General features: G+C 54.9%; 1 protein-coding gene across 3 annotated transcripts in view; it reads left to right on the plus strand.

Annotated features, from left to right (window-relative positions):
* Positions 1–1,276: 1,276 nt before the first annotated feature.
* The window catches only part of HS1BP3 (HCLS1 binding protein 3), an 81,257-nt gene continuing 65,178 nt past the window's right edge, over positions 1,277–17,355 (plus strand). For 2 of the 3 annotated variants that reach the window (XM_035273118.3, XM_035273115.3), the window contains exons 1-4: positions 1,277–1,349; positions 7,128–7,293; positions 11,209–11,416; positions 13,654–13,870. In XM_035273118.3, the coding sequence (XP_035129009.2) occupies positions 1,318–1,349; positions 7,128–7,293; positions 11,209–11,416; positions 13,654–13,870 (623 nt within the window). In that variant the 5' untranslated portion in view covers positions 1,277–1,317. Of the gene's footprint in view, positions 1,350–3,874; positions 3,981–7,127; positions 7,294–11,208; positions 11,417–13,653; positions 13,871–17,355 lie in introns of those variants that run through there. The other variant, XM_035273117.3, reaches the window with a different exon arrangement.

Raw genomic sequence — 17,355 nt, forward strand, 5'->3', positions numbered from 1 at the left:
AGAGGACCATTTGCAGCCATGAACACTGCCCTGCAGATGGACAGGAGGATGAGCAGCAGAGCAGACAAGGGTTCCCCCATAATCCCAGCTCTTCAAGTTCAGCCTCAGAACTTTCATTCATTGTCCTACTTCATTCATGATTGCTCCTCCTGCCTATAAATACATTTGAAACAAATAACAAGGCATATGAATGTCCATATTTATTTTAAAAATACATTGGGGAAAGTCATTTTGCAAAATCTTTTACCGTAGGATTTCTTCAGTAAAATCTGTGAATACAGGTAGATATTACTGGTGATGCCGCTGGCAGTGGTTGGTGGGCTCAGGAAACGTGGCTGACATTGCCCTGCCATGAATTCTGGTTTGGTTAATCCCAGCTTCTGTTGCTTTTTGTCACTGGGGCTGTAGGTGGAAAGAGTAATAGAATAGGGCAGCAGTTTGCACCTTTTTCCAGCCCGGCCCCGTTTGCAGACTCAGCTTTTCTTTTCCCTGGGCTATGTTGGCAGGTGATATGATCTTTTTGTTTCTCTAAACTGAGAGGGTCTGTTAGGGTCTGCATGTCTGTATGTTCCTCTTCAGAGGGGAACTGGCTCCTGGACCCCACTCCCTGCTCCAGCTGAGGACCCAAGTGCAGCCACCCCCAGGCAGGCCCGGCCTCGGGAGGCCTCCACCCAGGGCTCTGTCAAGCAGCAGGGGTGGCTCTATGAAGATCCTCTGTCGGGAGAGTGCCCGCCAGTTATGGAGCAGGCCGGCAACAGGAAGGAAAGAGGAGAGCTAGCTGGAGGCAGCAAGCTCAAGGGCGCACCCTGAGAGCAGGAGGCTGGGGCTGCGGCGTGGCGTTCACTGTGCAGCTTCAAGACCCCACGAGGCCTGGGTAGAGCTCCAACTTAGTATTTGTTGACTTATAGGATGAATGAAATGGCCGTGGGGGAGAGGGGGAGTGGTTTTGTAACGGGACAGGCTGCGGAAACAGCAGAGTCCCCTCCCTCTAGCGACTAAACCTTAGCGCAACACGGGCACACCGATTAAGGTTCACTGAGTGCCAGGGCCAGGCTGGGCTTCTATTGGTAGTTGCGGCGGGCGGAGCTCGGCCCCGGGACTCCGGGAGCGCTGAGCAGCGGAGGCCGACCGCGAGCCAGGAGAACCCGGCCACAGCGCGCTCCCGCCCCCGGCGCGGGCCACCGGCGCGAACTGCGCGGCGCGGCCGCCAGGGGGCGGGCCAGGGCGGCGGGAGGCGGGGCGCGGACGCGGAGGCACGGACAACGCCGGGTCCCGTGACTGTGCGCCTCGCCCGGAGCCGTCGCCGCCGCCACCGTCATGCAGTCCCCGGCGGTGCTCGTTACCTCCAGGTGAGCCCGACCCCCGCGCCCCACGCGGCGCAGCTCGCAGTCCGGGGCGCCTGGGCGGAGGAGCAGGCGGAGGCCGCCGCCTCCGAGGCCCGGGACCCGGGGCGGGTCTCCCCAGCGCCCTCGGTGGCTTATCCCGGCGGGGCCCCCTGCACCGCCCTGCAGAAGAGGTGGCGCTCCCGATTTACAGATGAGAAAACCGAGGCCCTCTAGAGGGTAGAGAACTCGCCAAGGACAGCGGGAGGTCTGGGGCTGACTGGTTCCGTGCAGGCGGGCGCAGTGGGCACTCTGCTCTCCTTGCCTATCGCCTTGGATTCTTCTCTTTTGGGCCCGAAGATACAGTTCTCTCCATCCTTTCAGCGCTCCCTGAGTCCCAGGCCCGGTGCTGGGCACTGGGCACTGGGCACTGGGGACTGGGGAGAATCCGACAGGCCTGCCCTGCAGGGGCTGCGGTGGGGAGGGGGTGATGCCAGCAGCCGGCAGTAAGCTCGGGTTGCCATGGGAACACAGTGCAGGGCAGGAACCCGGCTTCTGGGAGGATGAGTTTGATGAGAGACCAGGGAGAGGTGGCCGCTGCTCCATAGGTAGCTCAGAAGAGTTACAGCAAAGGCCTCGGAGGGGTCTAGGTGGAGGGTGCAGAGTGGGTCGGCCTGATCCGGCCCTGGAGGACCCAGCCTAAGACGGATCCTGGCAAGACTGGGAGGGATGTGCTTTTACTTCTTCCCCGCTTTGAAACGCTGTAAAGTGACTTACTTCAAGTATTTTCATACTCTCCACCCTTGCTCCCCCTACACAAAGTCTTAGGCTAAGGTGCCACTTTATTACATAAATGAACGTGTTACCTAGTCAACTGTAGAACAGTTGTAATCAGGGATTCCCTGTGACTTCAGGGCTAGAAAGATATGATTCTTTTTGTAAACCCTGATGTCAGAGCCTGCTTGGTCTTGCGTGATCAATTACGCTTGTATCTTCATGGGCAGAAGAGGTTTCCCTACTGCCACTTACATCCCCTCCTCCTGCCGAGCCTCATTTTCCTTCTGCGAATTGGAGGTCTGAGATTGGCAGGCATGAGCAGCATCGGTGGTATATGCCCCTCAGCCACGTGCAGATGGTTGGGGTGTGATTTTGGTGCTGGGTGCTTGGGAAGGGGTGGGTGGCTTCGCTCCCTGCCCGTCTGCCCAGCCTGGATGTGGCTTGTTAACAGGCGAAGGGGTGTTGGCGGTGGTAAGGCCACATGAGTCGTGCTCATTTCTTGCTGAGGGCAACAGCACACCTAAGGATCTTGCCTGCAGGATGAGTCCAAACACCTTAGCCCAGCAGCAAGGCTGGCCCTTCCCAGTCGTGCCCCAGCTCATCTTTCCAGCCTGGCCTCTTCCCGCCTGTCATTGCCACATGCACTCAGGCTTGAATTCAGCCAGCAGGTGTTTATTGAGAGCCTTCTCTGTACCGGGTACTGGTCCAGGTTCTAGGAGACCATGCTGAACCACACACGTCCCTCTCTTAGAGCTTTAATGGGGGCACACTCACAGCAGGAAATCTATAATGTGTCAGGGCTGATAAGTGCTAGGAAGGAAAGAACAGTATGGGCAATAGAGTGGTCGGCGGAGTGCATGCTGTTTTCTGTGGTGTGGTCAAGGGTCAATTTTCTGATGGAGTGGCCCCTAGGCAGACCCCGACAGACTCCCTGAGGGAGAGAGCTGTGAAAAAGCCATCTTGGAAATGTGTGTTCTTGGAGAACAGTACAGCCGGAGCCAGGGTCCTGAGGCTGGTAGGGCTGGAGTGGAGGGAGTGGAGGGAACGGGGTAGGGAGGAAGAGTGTTAGGTGATGCGGTGAAGGGGTAAGCTTGGGAGTGAGGGATATCAGGAAAGGCCTCGAAGGCTGTGGAGGGGCCATCAGATTTTATTTCAAGTGCAATAAGACCCAGCTTCTGGTTTATAGCGATCCTTTGGCCACTGTGTTGAGCATGGGGGCAGTGGCTGAGCGGAGCATTCTGGACAGGCTTGTAGGATTCCCTGTAGATGGTGGCTTGGCCCTGGGTGATGGTGGCTAAGAAGGCGAGATATGTTTTGGTTGCAGATATATTTTGAAGATTGAGCCTTCAGCTTTGCTGATGCTTGGATATAGGGTGTGAGAACAAGAAAGAGAAATCAAGACTAACTGCAAGTCTCTCAGTCTAAGATGCTAGAAGAATGAGGCTGCCGTTTAGCAGGCTTGGGGCGAGGTGGGAGCAGCATTCATGTAGACAGGTGAGTTTTGAGAAGCTCGCTGACAGCCCAGTGGGGGTGGCAGGCAGGCAGCTGGAAAGAGAGGTTGTGAGCGGAGAGGGGGCTAAAGATGGTTGTTGGGGCGCTATTGGCCTGCACCTGGATGAGAAGGGGTGCAGTGAGAGGAAGGAGGTCTAAGGGGAGTACTCTGCCATCAAGGGGAACATCCAAAGCAGTTCCTCTCCTCCTGCTTGAGCAAGAGTGGCTGGGGAGGGCGGAGAAGAACCAAGAGGGAGAGGGGTGCCACAGCCAGCGGTGAAGGCGGAGCTTGAAGGAGTGGAGTGGCTGACTGTGCCTACAGCTTCTGACAAGTCACACCGGCGGAGATGTGAGGACTCACTTTTGGATTTAACAACACTGAAGTCACAGGTGACCTGGGTGTGGGCAGTTGCTTGCATGAAGAGGACCAAAGTCTGGCTGGAATGAGTTCAAGATCAAATAGGAGGGGACCCCGTGAATATGGGGCCCTCTGGTGAGGAGTTCTACTGGAAAGGGCAGGAGGGAAACAGAGCGAGGGGAACGTGAGGTCAAAGCACAGCTTTTGTTACATGAGCGGTCAGAGCGTGGTTGCGTGCCAGTAAGGAAGGAAGTTGGATGCTGCGGAAAGGAGGGGCGAGCTGCCACAGCTGTGTCCCTGAGTACGTGGGAGGGGCTTGGAGCCGCTGCCCTGGTGGAAGGGTTGGCGTTAGGAGCAGCCAGTCAGTTTGTCTACAGTCCCAGGAGAGGGCAGCTATCAGGGAGCAGCTGCTGGCTGATGGGCAGATGTGACAGTGAAGCCGAGGACATTCTCCGGTGGTCTCCAGCAGCACACAACAGTGTCCGCATCACCTGGGAACTTACTAGAGATGCAGACTCCCAGGCCCACCCCGGGCCTGCAGAACCAGAATCTGCATATCACCAAGATCCCCAGGGTGTCGCATCCACACTCCAGTTGGAGAAGCTTGTCTAGGGCACAGGTATGGGCCAAATCCTGCCCACCACACCCCCTTTTGCATATGTATTCTCCATAGCAGCTGCAGCAGAGACCAGATACCCTGCACAGCCTGAAATATTTGCTATCTGGCCCTGTATGAAAAAAGATTTCCTAGGGGTTCAGGGACGTGGGAGGGTGACTGGAGTAGCCCAGGTGCCTCAGACTTGCTGGAGGGCTCACCAAGAACACAAGATGGCCAGCCACCCCAGGCCCGAACATGACTTTCTTACTAGGTCCCAGGCGATGCTGATCCTGATCCAGGGACCACTCTTTGAGAACCACACAGCTAGGACACAGTAGGGTTGCCAAGCCTGGTGCAGTGTGGTGCGGTGACTTCAAGTCTGCAGCAGTGAATTTCAGTGAGACGCAGGCTGCATGTTTGCGCCATGTCCCCAGTCACACTGAGCCACCTGGGCACAGGGTGAAGGAAGCAGAGAACTGGAGGAGTGGACTTTGACCAGGCCAGCTCAGCACTGGGTGAGGAGTCAGGGGCGCTGGGGCCTGAGGCAGAGGGATTCCAGCAATGGAATGGGACTCTGGGGTTATGGATTGTGGGTCTAGTGTGGTCAGAGAACTGTTGGATGTGGGGTGCTGTGAGGGAGCTGGCTCGTGGGAGGTGCTCATCTGGGTCTGCTCCATCCCCTTCCCACCCTGAGAGGACCTCCCTCTGGCACCTCCTCTCTTGTCACTTTCTCCCACCTGTGCCTCGTTTTCATAATGATCCCAAAGAAATGATGGCTGGCTTCTTTCTCATGCCTCCCCATAAGAGGCCACCTGGGCTCTGGAGCAGCTGCCTGGGACTGAACTCAGCTCCACCTCATGCTGGTGAGACCTGAGCAGGCACTTTCCCTGTAGGGTCTGTTTTGCTGTCTTTTAAGTGGGTCTGAGTAGCAGAGTTCTTTCTCAAGGCTTCCAGGAGGTGGAAGTGAGTTCGCACAGGTGCAGTCCCCAGAGCCCAGCGCGTCTCCCCTCAGCATCCAGTCTCTGCACTGGTGACAGTGACCCCGTGGACAATGCCAGGCTGCGAGTGCGCACCATGTGAACTCGGTGCCAGTGGCTCCTGGTGAGAGAGGGCTGGCTGTGCGTGTCCACCTCCCAGTGCCCATTTGGCCCTGGCTGCACTTTTCACCACCTGAAGGCAGGTTGCCTGGGCTGCCTTACACCACGGGAGGACGTTTCTTGTGCATACAGCGTGTGCAGTCATTGTGTATCACACATGGCAAGGAGGCTCGTCACCGTAGGCCTCACCATTGGGTGACAGCAGCACTGTGCTGGTGACAGCATGGCCTAGCGTGGGTTGTGAGGGGTCTGTGTGGGAGAAGCATGGGGCAGGGAGATTTGATGGATTGGGGTATAATGCCAAAGAGGGAGGGGCCTTGCCCAGGCACAAGTGAAGCTCCAGAAGCCCCTCCTGTGTTTTCAAGGTCCTTCCTGGTACCCAGGAGGTCACACCTCGATGGTCAGAGCTGGTCAGAGGGTGCCCAGCCTGTCCTGCCAGAGACGTTTGCGTGAGGGACGTTAGTCTGTGCAGGTCTGTGTCTCACCTTATATAGGGTGAGGGATTTTTTTAATAACTTTCTGCTTCACGGAAAATGTCTCATCACTTCTTTACTTGCCATACAGTTCAGTATATTCGAATCACATTTTAAAGGTCTCCAAGAGCGGTGATGTTTTGCTGAGGCATCCTCTCTACACCTCAAGGGGCAGTATTGACTGCCCAGATGAGGGACGGGCTGGTCTGTGCCTCTCTGGGCCACAGGGGGTCACAAGGGCCCTGTCTCCATTGCCCATCCTGTGCGCCCCCCCAGGGGGCCTATAGCAGCCCTCCTCCTTTTTTTGTTTGAGACGGAGTCTCGCTCTGTCATCAGGCTGAAGTACAGTGGCACAATCTTGGTGCAGTGCAACCTCCACCTCCCGGGTTCAAGCGATTCTCCTGCCTCAGCCTCCCAAGTAGCTGGGACTACAGGCTCCTGCCATCACGCCCAGCTAATTTTTGTATTTTTAGTAGAGACAGCGTTTCACCATGTTGGCCAGGATGGTCTTGATCTCTTGACTTCATGATCCACCCACCTCAGCCTCTCAAAGTGCTGGGATTACAGGCGTGAGCCACTGCGCCCGGCCCCTCCTGCCCTTTAATTAGCCACAGAGAGCTTCATCTCTCCAGGTGGGATTTCAATCCCATGCTGTCCCTGCAGCCCCAGGCACCTTCCTTTGGTAGAGCCCCTGGGATGCTGCTCCCACCCACTCTGCAGAGTTTGTGTCCATCCCTTTCAACAAGCCCCCTCCTTCCCTGTTTTCCTGCAGGGAGCAGATCTTTGTCCCTGAGCAACCCAAAGGCAAGACCAGGTCTGAGGCCAGGGAAGCCAGGCTTATGAGGGGCTGGTGTGGCAGGATGGGTGGCCTGGAGCAGTGACTACTGAGGATGGCCAGCAGAGTCGCCTGGCACCCAGGCCTTCCAGGCACCCAGAGGCCCTGCCTGCACTTTGCTCGGGAAACCTGCTGCCTTGACCCTGAACCCCACCTGCCTTCTTTTCCTCTGGCAGGCGACTTCAGAATGCCCACACTGGCCTTGACCTGACTGTGCCCCAGCACCAGGAGGTGCGGGGCAAGATGATGTCCGGACACGTGGAGTACCAGATCCTGGTGGTGACCCGCCTGGCTGCCTTCAAGTCGGCCAAGCACAGGCCGGAGGATGTCGTCCAGTTCTTGGTGAGCCGGAGGCTCCGGCCAGGATGCTTCGAGGGTGCCCACCAGGGTTCAAGTAGCATCCAGAGCAGGTGCTTCTCTGTCTGTTGCTTGCTCAGGGCCTGGAGTGCCAGACTGTGCTAGAAAGAAGGGACACAGAGTGAGTCACATGCTCTCAGGCTGTGGAGAGGCAGATCTGTAGAGAGACAGATAGAGATGGGGACAGGAGCACATGGGGGCTCTGGGAAATAGAGAAAGGACACTTAACTCACCCTGGGGAAACTTCTTGAAAGAGCTAGTGGCTGAGCTGTGTTTTGAGGGGCGGGTGGGGCTCAGAAGGAAAGGCTAGAAGGGTGTCCCGGGTGGATGACACAGCCTGAGCAAAGGCACAGAGGCTCAAAACAGGACATTGAGTGGGGAACTCTGCGTGGTTGAGTGTGGTCCTGGGAGGAGTGGGGAAGATGGAGGTGAGTGACAGGCAGGACCCAGACTGTGGAGAGCAGCGGGATCCTGGACTTATCCTGCAACCAAGGAGAATTTTAAGCAGGGGTGTGACATGGGCCCTTTTCGCTTTAGCCAGCCAGTCTGCTGGGAGCATGGAGTTGGATTGGAGGGAGCAAAACAGGTCTCAGGAAGCGCAGATACATGGCCAATATGGTTATTCCCAAAGCAAGGGCTTGGAGCAGGCCAGTAGCAGTTGGTTTGGAAGGGAAAGGGAGAGTTGAAAATGTTTACAGAGTAACATCCACTGCATTTGCTGACTGTTCCCACCAATTGAAATAAACAATCTGACGGAGGAGCAGATCCAGGGGGCATGTGGCATGTGAAGGGTCCACCTGTGGATGGATATATGAGGCTGGAGCTCGGGACGGGCTCAGGCCTGAGATGCAGGCTTGGGAGGCATCAACTTGTAAGTGATATAAAAAATCTAGGAGTGGATGAAGTTGCCTAGAGAACAGATGTGGAAGGCAGAGAGAAGGGCAAGGAGGAAATCCTGAGGATGCCAGGGGTTCAGGGACTCTTGGGGATAAGGAGGAGTCTGCAGTCGAGACAGAAGAGTGAACTGGGTGTCTGTGGAGTCACAGGAGCTAAGGGAGGGGAGAGTTTTAAGAGGGTTGAGATCACACACTCACTGGCTTATTATTTACCATTTGGCCTCTTCTGAAGAGGACCTGGAGCTGGGGACCAAGAGATGTAGGTACAGGATTGTTAGGACAAAGGTGAAATGCACTAGACCTCGCAGTACAGCAGGGAGTGACACCGGCTGGCTGGGAGTCTCCTGGCAGACAAGATAAAAAGGAAAATGATGAGTTGCATCTTCCTGGTGACCTGTTGAAAGAGACACCACATGTTGAGAGAAATTTACGGCACAAATCTCTCTCTTTTTTAAGAGATGGAATCTCACTCTGTTACCCAGACTGGAGTGTAGTGGCATGATCATAGCTCACTGCAGCCTGGACCTCCTGGGCTCGAGCCATCCTCCTGCCTCAGCCTTCTAAGCAGCTAGGACTCCAGGCACACACCACCATGCCCAGCTTTTGTTTTTTAATTTTTTCGTAGACATAGTGTCTCATTATGTTGTCCAGGCTGGTCTCAAATGCCTGTCCTGCCTCAACCTCCCAAAGTGCTGGGACTACAGGCATGAACCCCACGTCCAGCCACACAGTTTTAAGGGACATCCAACAACGTCATGGGAAGCATCCAGAATAGCAATGCTGTTTTTCATTTGATTGCTCCTGTGGCCGGCTTTTGGCGAGAAGCAAGGTGTGCCGTCTAGGGTGCTTCAGGGCCTGCACTGCTCTGAGACTGGCTTTGCTCTGCAGGGCGCTTTGCAGCACCCGGTAACCTGACTTGACCTGGGATGGAGCGCAGGGTACCCTCATTTTCAGGGCAAGAGCAGAAGAGAGTATTTGTGCTTGATGCTGCCGGGCATGAAGGAGGGAGCATTCTGGGAAACTTGGGCTTCAGCCCAGCCCACTTGGCCCTGTGCAGGGGCTGGCCTCACGTGCGAGATGTACGTGAGGATGTTTGAACACCTCCATGTCATCACACTAATGCCACTTTTCCTAGTCAGTGACACCCACTCCCTGTGGAGTGTGTGTGTGTGCAGGGGCTCGTCAGACATTCGAAAGCACCTGCAAGGGCAAAGAACTCCTCTACTCCTCATGAGACCTCAGAATGTAGCCCAAAGTCACATGCCCCAAGCCCAGAGTCTCTTTGATGTTTCATGATTTAACTCGGAGAATTTAATGAGCATTTTGTATCTACTTAAAAGGGCATATGTGTTTTAATATAAACATTTGCTGATTAGCTGATCATGGAGTGGAAGCAGCCCCCAGGAAGGGGCGCCGCAGTGGAGGTTGTGTGGGATCCTGGCTGTGCTAGTGGTGCAGACGCCCACAGGCTTACGTTACAGGGCTGTCTGCCCTGTGCTCAGCAGTGCCTGGCACACAGGGCACTGATAAATGTGAGTTCTCAACCTCGAGCTTCCTCTGCTCAGGGCCTCTTACTTGACCTCCTCTTATTGCTGGCACAGGTGCCCACCCGAGAAGCCCTGGCTGAACCCCTGATGGACGTGAGCTCTGAGTGGGGTGGGAACCCAGGGCTACAGCTCCAGGGTACTCATGCTGCCAGTGTCCTGGAGATGGAGGCTTCCAGGTTTGCTGGGTCTGTGCGCTGAGCCTGAGTGAAGCAGTTGGGCCAGCAGAGGGCGCCAGGCTCCCACCGTGGCCTGCTCTGCCTGTGTCGGAGCCTGGGTTAGCAATCCCTCTGAGGGTATTCGTTGCCTTTCCCTGAGGGCTGTTCTTGGGAAAGTCTGGAGCCAGGCTTTTGTGCTGACAACTGCAAGCAGCAGCTCCTTGTCCCAGAAGACACCCCACTGGGGGGTTCTGAAGTGGTCCCAGCTGCCCCCTGGTATCTAGACCCTTTGCAGGCGGGGGATTCTGGGTGGTGTTGCTGGAGCCAAGGGTGTGTGCTCCAGATGCACCCTGTGCCAAGGGGTCTCCCTGAGCCAGAGGGCGTCAGACGCCCGCAGCTGCTGCACACCAGCACTCCAGTGGCATATGGCGGGCACAGCTCGGGCCTAGGAGCATAAGAGTGAGTGACCCACACTTCAGTCGGGGGAGACAGGCCCAGTCTATGGGAAAGCACAGAGGAGCTAAGAGTGAGGGTAGATGGCTGGCCGTTGGTGTGTGCATACAGCCGGTGACTTCTCTGCGCACCCATATGGGCTGTCCCTATACAGAGTAAACACGCAGCAAGAGCTCTGTGAGTGAAGGAGGGAAGCCTTCGCTGCCTACGAGCTATGGGGAGAGGCTGAGGAGGCAGGAGTGAGCCGCTGGCCCCAGGGGAAGCTGAGTGCTGCCCTCTCTGAGTCAGATGGTGCTCAAGGCCACCTTCTGACGACAGCAGGAGTCTTGGCCTGCTTCACCCCTGTGCTTGTGTGCAGAGAGGTCCTGGCTGACGCACGGCAGAGAGCCAGCCTTAGAAATATCTGCTTGTATGGGCTGGCCCACCGAAGGCTGCACTGGTTCACGGGAGAATGAGGTAGGTGCTGAGAACAGGTGATTCACGATGTTGCAGGAAGATGACCTGCCAGCTGGTGAGATCACCCTCCTGATATGCAGAAAGCCAGAATGAAGGCAGTGGCCATGGTTGGCTGCAGGCTGGGCAGGGGTGCCTGTCTCGAATCTTTTTACTGGACCTGTGACAGTGCCCAGAATGGCACCGTACTGCATCGTTCCTTTGGGCCACTAGCCGTTTTTCGTGAATCTCCTATCGGCCAGGAGCGTGAGGCTGGGGACAGGCAGAGGGGCAGCAAACGGGCTTGCCTGACACACTTCCTATGGCCACCGGGCCTCGGGGACCCATGGTCAGGGTGAGAAAGGAGCACTCTCTGCCACTCTTCACTCAGGAAACCATATGCTCGTCTCATTCCAGGTCTCCAAAAAGTACAGCGAGATTGAGGAGTTTTACCAGAAACTGAGCAGTCATTACGCAGCAGCCAGCCTCCCGCCGCTCCCCAGGAAGGTCCTGTTTGTTGGGGAGTCTGACATCCGGGAGAGGAGAGCCGTGTTCAATGAGATCCTGCGTTGTGTCTCCAAGGATGCTGAGTTGGCAGGCAGCCCAGAGCTGCTAGAGTTCTTAGGTACCCGAGGCTCTGCCCTACGTCCCTCAGGTCTCCCTGGCCCAGAACTAGGCCTCGCTGCCCTGGCCCTGTGGGAGCCTGTGCATAATGTCTCCGCAGCCTGGAAGCTTCAGCCAGGCTTCTGAGGCAGGTGGCCTCACTGACATCCTTGGCTGGATGGTGGGCAAAAGGAGACTTGCCCTTGAGGGACTGACGTGGGGGCTCACACAGCGGGCATTCTCTATCGTGTGACCTCATCCATGGCCTTCTTGGCCAACTCCTTTCCTAGAGCTTCCTTGACATGCCCCCCAAACACACATACAACCCCTGACACACACCGCACACACCCTTCCACCTCCTACCAGCCAGCCCTGGGGCCTGCAGTGTCCCGAGAAAGCTGTGTTCTCACAGCCAGGCTGGTTTCCTACCCCAGGGGACATGTGCCTCTTACCTGTGCCCCCACAGAGAGGGTCATGGGGACGGCTCCAGGCTGAGGAATTGATTCAGCACCACTGCCTCCCATGGTGGAGACTGCAAGCCCTTCCCATGGGTGTCCCGGCCCTCTTCCTGCCTCAGTTTTCTCATCTGTAAAGGCCGCTATGAGAGTTTAATGAGCTAACACACTGCAAAGTACTTAGGAAAGAGACAACCACACCATAAATGGTGGCTACAGCTCTGTCAACCCAGAAGCCCCGTGGGGCAGGCTCTGCTCTCACACAGATGCCCCCAAGGCCTCTCACCCCTGACTTCTCCCCTCTTTACATCCGTCTGCTTTTAACTCTTTCCCAGCTACCATGGATCTCCTAGTTCCACAAAACAGAAAGGAAGTTTTCAAAAGAAAGTTGACCATAAATAAAACAAATTTTAAAAACTGAAAGGTGGGGGAGAGAAGCAAAACTGGTGAATGCACAGGTCTCGGACTGGACAAGCTGCACAGCCCAGGCGTCCTGTGGCCACATCTGTGCCCCTCACACGGGTCTGGGTTCTCTTCTGCCCTTGTTTCTTCCAAGGTCACAATCCTTCCTTCTGTGCCTGTCTCTGGGGCTGGGTAGACTGTGCCTGGATGTTCCAGCTCAGGCACAGCTGGAAGAGACGCTGAGGATATCCCAGCCCCTCTCATGTGGAGAGGCAACATAGAAATGCAAGCTGCTCTTTGCCTCACTTTGCTCATTTGCAAGATGGATGTGCAGTTGGGATCTCTCTCATAGGGCTTTTGCAATATTTAAATGTAAGATGCTTATGACATTAAATTGAAGGTTTGGGAGATTTTGAATGGCTTTTCACATTTGTCCGAGTAAAATAACAGAGCATCACATGATACAATGCCATCATTATCACTCAGTGTATCCTGTATGCCAGACACTCTCTAAGTTCTTTACAAAGTTGTGTTTTTTTTTAAAAAAAGTCAGTGGTTTTAAAGATAAACTACCCAGTAACCACTTGGATGGAAATGAACAAATAGTGTGAGCCCACACTTCTCAAACTATATGTGGGGGAGGGCTAGCTCTTTTATTCCCAGCCTGTCACAGATGGATACTTTCACAAATACAAAATCGCATGCCCAGATATTGTGATGATGCCAGCCTGCTGTGGAAGTTTCTGGATGCTTGCTCTCCCTTTCTGTACTTACCTCATTGTGGTCACACAAGGGGCATTCTCTATCTGCAGACCACACTTTGAGAAGCGTTGATCTAAGCCAGTTTGTAGTGGAGTGATCACCGTTTGTTCTGGAATCTTCCACATGCTTACCCTGGGCACCCATCCAGTCCATAGTCCAGGTGCCCAGACTCTCAGAGCAGGTCTCTGTCTGCAGAGCTCCTTGCCATGCCCTTGACCATAAATGGTCCTGGCAGCACTGGTTCTTTTTTAATCACCCTGTGCCCTGGCTGGTTTATCCCACTGCCCACCCAGGAGGAGGGTGCAGCCATCCCTGCGGCGCACACAGGCTCTGGGCCTGGGGTTCAGGAACTGCTGCCTCTGTCCACTCTGAAGCCCCTACTTGTGACCCCTCCACTTCAGGCTTCCCTGGTACCCGTCAGCCCTTAGTGGGGCTGCAGCAGGCACTTGGCTGCCCCCAAAACAGAGGTTACCTCCCATCCACCCAGACTTGCCATCCTGCTTGGGGCCAAGTTTGGTCCCAGGAGGCTGCAGGGAGCCCCCAGCCTCTGATCCTGGCATAGGAGGGTGCAGGGTGGCAAGATGCTTCCCCCACCACTTGAGTGGTTACCAAGTCCCTTCTTTTCTGTCTTCCTCCACAGGGACCAGATCCCCAGGGGCTGCCGGGCTCACCAGCAGAGATTCCTCTGTTCTGGATGGCACAGACAGCCAGACAGGGAATGATGAAGAGGCTTTTGACTTTTTTGAGCAGCGAGACCAAGTGGCGGATGAGGGTCTGCCCATCCAGGGCCTGAAGGACGAGGATGCTGAGGAGTCCTTGGAAGAGGAGGAGGCGCTGGACCCTCTGGGCATTATGCGGTTGGTCTCCTGTTGTCTAAAGGGCCCCTTTGGTGTATTCCAGGCTTTTGGAGATGACAGCTCCCTTTCCTGGAATCAGAAAAGCCCTGAGCATCCCAGGTCGCCCCCCTTGCAGGGGTCTGGGCCACGAAGCCCTCCCTGGCCTGGTGTGCTTGGTGGAACTAGCTCTCCGTGTGTCCTTGGTGGTGTCCATATCTCTGGGGCTGTGCTTAGGTATTGCCCCCCTTCCAGAGTCACAGGGTATCCCCTGCCTGTGGCTTTGCACTGAGGCTTGGCAGAGGCCCCCGTGACAGCTCAGTAGTGCAGGCTGCTGACCTGTACGGCTAGTGCAGGAGGCCTGGGTGCTCCTTCCAGCTGCAGGACTCTCAGAGGCGGCTGTGGCCGTCTGAGCCTGCGTCATCTGCACAGCAGGAGCATTCACCGTGGCCCTGCCTTTCAGATAGGGCTGTTCACCAGCCATACACTTCTGGCCATTTACTTCTTTTCTTTGGTTTTCCATGGTGAAAATGGACTTATGGTGGTACCAACCTCTTAGCGCTCCCGTGAAGATGACCTGAGTTATGTAAATTTAGCAGTCAGCTATCATCACGGCCTTGTCTTTCAGTGGAATCAGACCAGGCCACGGTGCTGTCCTCCCCGCTGTCTACCACAACGAGTGCCTCTTCGTTGTTACCAAAGTCCTCGGGCGCTAGATGAGTGAGTCTTCTCTGCCCCAGAAAGGAATTAGAGCCCATTAGAAATTAGGCAGACGTAAGTTCAGCTTACTCAGCATGCAGAATTCTGTCCTAAGATCACAGCCTGCTCTGGAAAGGCCTTACTCTTGGGGAGGGTTATGGGAGGATGGGCTGCAGGGTGGGCATGAGACCAGCGTCCAGGAGTGAGGATTCACACTGGGAAAGGGTGTGGGGCGCCGGGGGAGCTGCAGCAGAAACAGGCCTGGGAGCCGGGGTCCCGTGGCACTTGGGCACATCAAGTACCCTGCAGTGGCCCCTCTTGGCCCTCCATGGCTGGCCTTGTCCTGGAGTGGGGTCAGCGACCCTGAGGAAGAGGCAGCCAGAGTGGTGGGTGATGCGGGGACAAGCCTGTAATAGTCACTCCTTATCAGCCTGGCCCAAGCCTGAAGGCCTTTCTTGGGCTTTATTTTGGTAAGAGCGAGGCTTTGTTTGAACTACATTCTCTGTTGTTCTGAGTAACCACATGAAGTGCCAAACCGAGATGGACTTTGGTGGTCTGTGCCAGCCTCTAGCTGAAGAACACACTTAGCAGAGCGGCTCCTTTTTTGGGTAGGAAAATGCTCTTCGGGCTTGGCAAGTGTGGCCTTGAACTTCCTACTTACTTCATTAGCAGATTGTCAGGGGATGGGGTCAGCTGTCCTGGGACCCCTTGGAAGGGGGTCCCAGCCCCCTCCCCAGCTCTGTACTCTAGGGTCCTCGCCCCTGAATCCTGGGAAAGCTTAGCACCTAAGAGTAATGCCACTGGCTTAAGACCCTCTACTGCTGGGCTTTCTTTTACATACCCATGTGACAAGATGCTGATGAGTGGGTGTTACCACCTCTGGCAGGAATAATAAGTCGCATTTTTTGAGAGTTTATGAAATTCTAGGAACTAAGTTAGCATTTACTTGCTAGATCTCATTGTATCTGTAAGACAGCATTTCTGAAAATACATGCTATGACCCACAGTGAAAAACTATATGGTTCTCCATGACCCAGGACACACATATATAAGCCTCACATAAAACTGAAGCAGAAGTTCCTGGAACTCATACAAAACCTTACTAAGTATGTTGTACTCAGATATTTTCTATTCTATTTTAACGTTTGGAAAGGTCATGACTCTTCAAACTGCTTTCAGGATCTGCTGTGGGCACAGGTCAAGAGATGGAGCCCTGGGGGCCTGCACTAGCATCAGCCTCTTCTGTGTGGTGGGAAACTTCAGAGTCAGGTGGTTCCTCCGCATTCCTGTAGCCTGCAGGTGGCAGAGCCAGGACTCCACCCATCTCCAGTCCAGTCTTCCTCAGTCTGGGAGGTGGGCAAAGCCCCAGGATTAACCCCCTTTCACAGATGGCAAAATCGAGGAAGAAGTTGAGCAGAATCTTGGCCAGAGCCCTGGGTGTGGCAGAGCTGTGCCTCGAAGTTGGGTTTCCACCTCGGCCTTTCACAGACACCCAGGTGGGCTTGTTGATTTCGTGTGGTGCCACCCACCTGCCCTTTGGTGGGGGACGTTCTGTACTCGGGAGGCTGTTTGTGCACCCGTCCCCATCCTGTGCCCCTGGTTTCTCTGCAGATGCAGCAGTCCCAGCTGTGCCCTGCCCATGTCTGGGCCTAGCTCTGGGCTCTCCCAGAGCAGCCACCATTTCCAGGCAGCCAGCCTTGGTCCTTCCCCGCCGTGGCCGCGACGAGGCGCTGCTGCTCCACTGCAGGGCTGCTGAGAGGGTGGGAGTCGCCAACACAAAGCCGGAGCCCAGGCCAGCCTCGCTTTTCTTTGTCTTTTGAACCTGTTTTTGATTAGGGACAAGAGAGAGTTATTACACCATTAGAGAGCGCTTAAAGATAGAGAAACCCTCACCTCGGCCTGTCCTCACCTCGCTCTCCCCAGCTGCTGGGGCTCTCGTCTCACCCCCGTCCCAGCGCCATCCATAAAACTACAGGCACAGGGCTCGTGCCCTTTCAGACCCAGCATCTTCACTCTGTAGTCTGTCAGTCTGTTTCGATTGTCGCCCCATGTCGCCCCGTTTTGTCTTTAACTTTCTATGTTAGAGATGTCACGGTGCTGAGAAAATGACATTCTATCCTAATAGTTCTGCCTTACGCTGGAAACCCTCTGCCAGTAACATTTTTCATTGTGTCAAATAATACACAATTAGTACAGAAAAACTGCAAACACAGCTAAGAGTCCTGTCCCCGTGAATTTTGAATGCATCTTTGAATATTCACATCTCACTACCAAAGCGAGATTGTCTTATGAGCCATTCTGGAATTCGCTTTTTTTCAGTTTACGTGTTCTAGGACCTTCCAGATCAATAGCTGCACTTCCCCCTCCTTCCTCTGCTGGTTTCTCAACTCTATGTGCCGGAAGTGGCATCAGCAGGCCCCTGCTTGTGGACATTGTGGAGTTTTCTGGAGGTTTTTTGCTGGCACAGGAAATAACTTGAGGAACTTCTACATATGCAAAGCTTTTATTCTATGGAGGCTTCCACTATATACGTGCCCCAGAGCAAGGTCCCTGAAGCTGCTTCTGGGGGTTTTGGGGTACCATTCCAGTAAAGGGTTCTCTAAGGGATGAAGCCCCTCTGTTGGGAGGGTCCCTCTGCTTTTCTAAGCCCTGCCCACCCCCACCCTAAGGACCCACTCCTGTCATTTTTTCTTTTCTTTTTTTTTTTTTTTGTGAGAACCAAGTGATTTTATTCACATGCATCTAGTTCATCTACCTGAAGTGTTCAGAACAGTGTTCAGCATACACTGCTTGAAATAACTGTTACCCAC

This window comes from Callithrix jacchus, chromosome 14, assembly GCF_049354715.1.
Source record: "Callithrix jacchus isolate 240 chromosome 14, calJac240_pri, whole genome shotgun sequence".
NCBI lineage: Eukaryota > Metazoa > Chordata > Mammalia > Primates > Cebidae > Callithrix > Callithrix jacchus.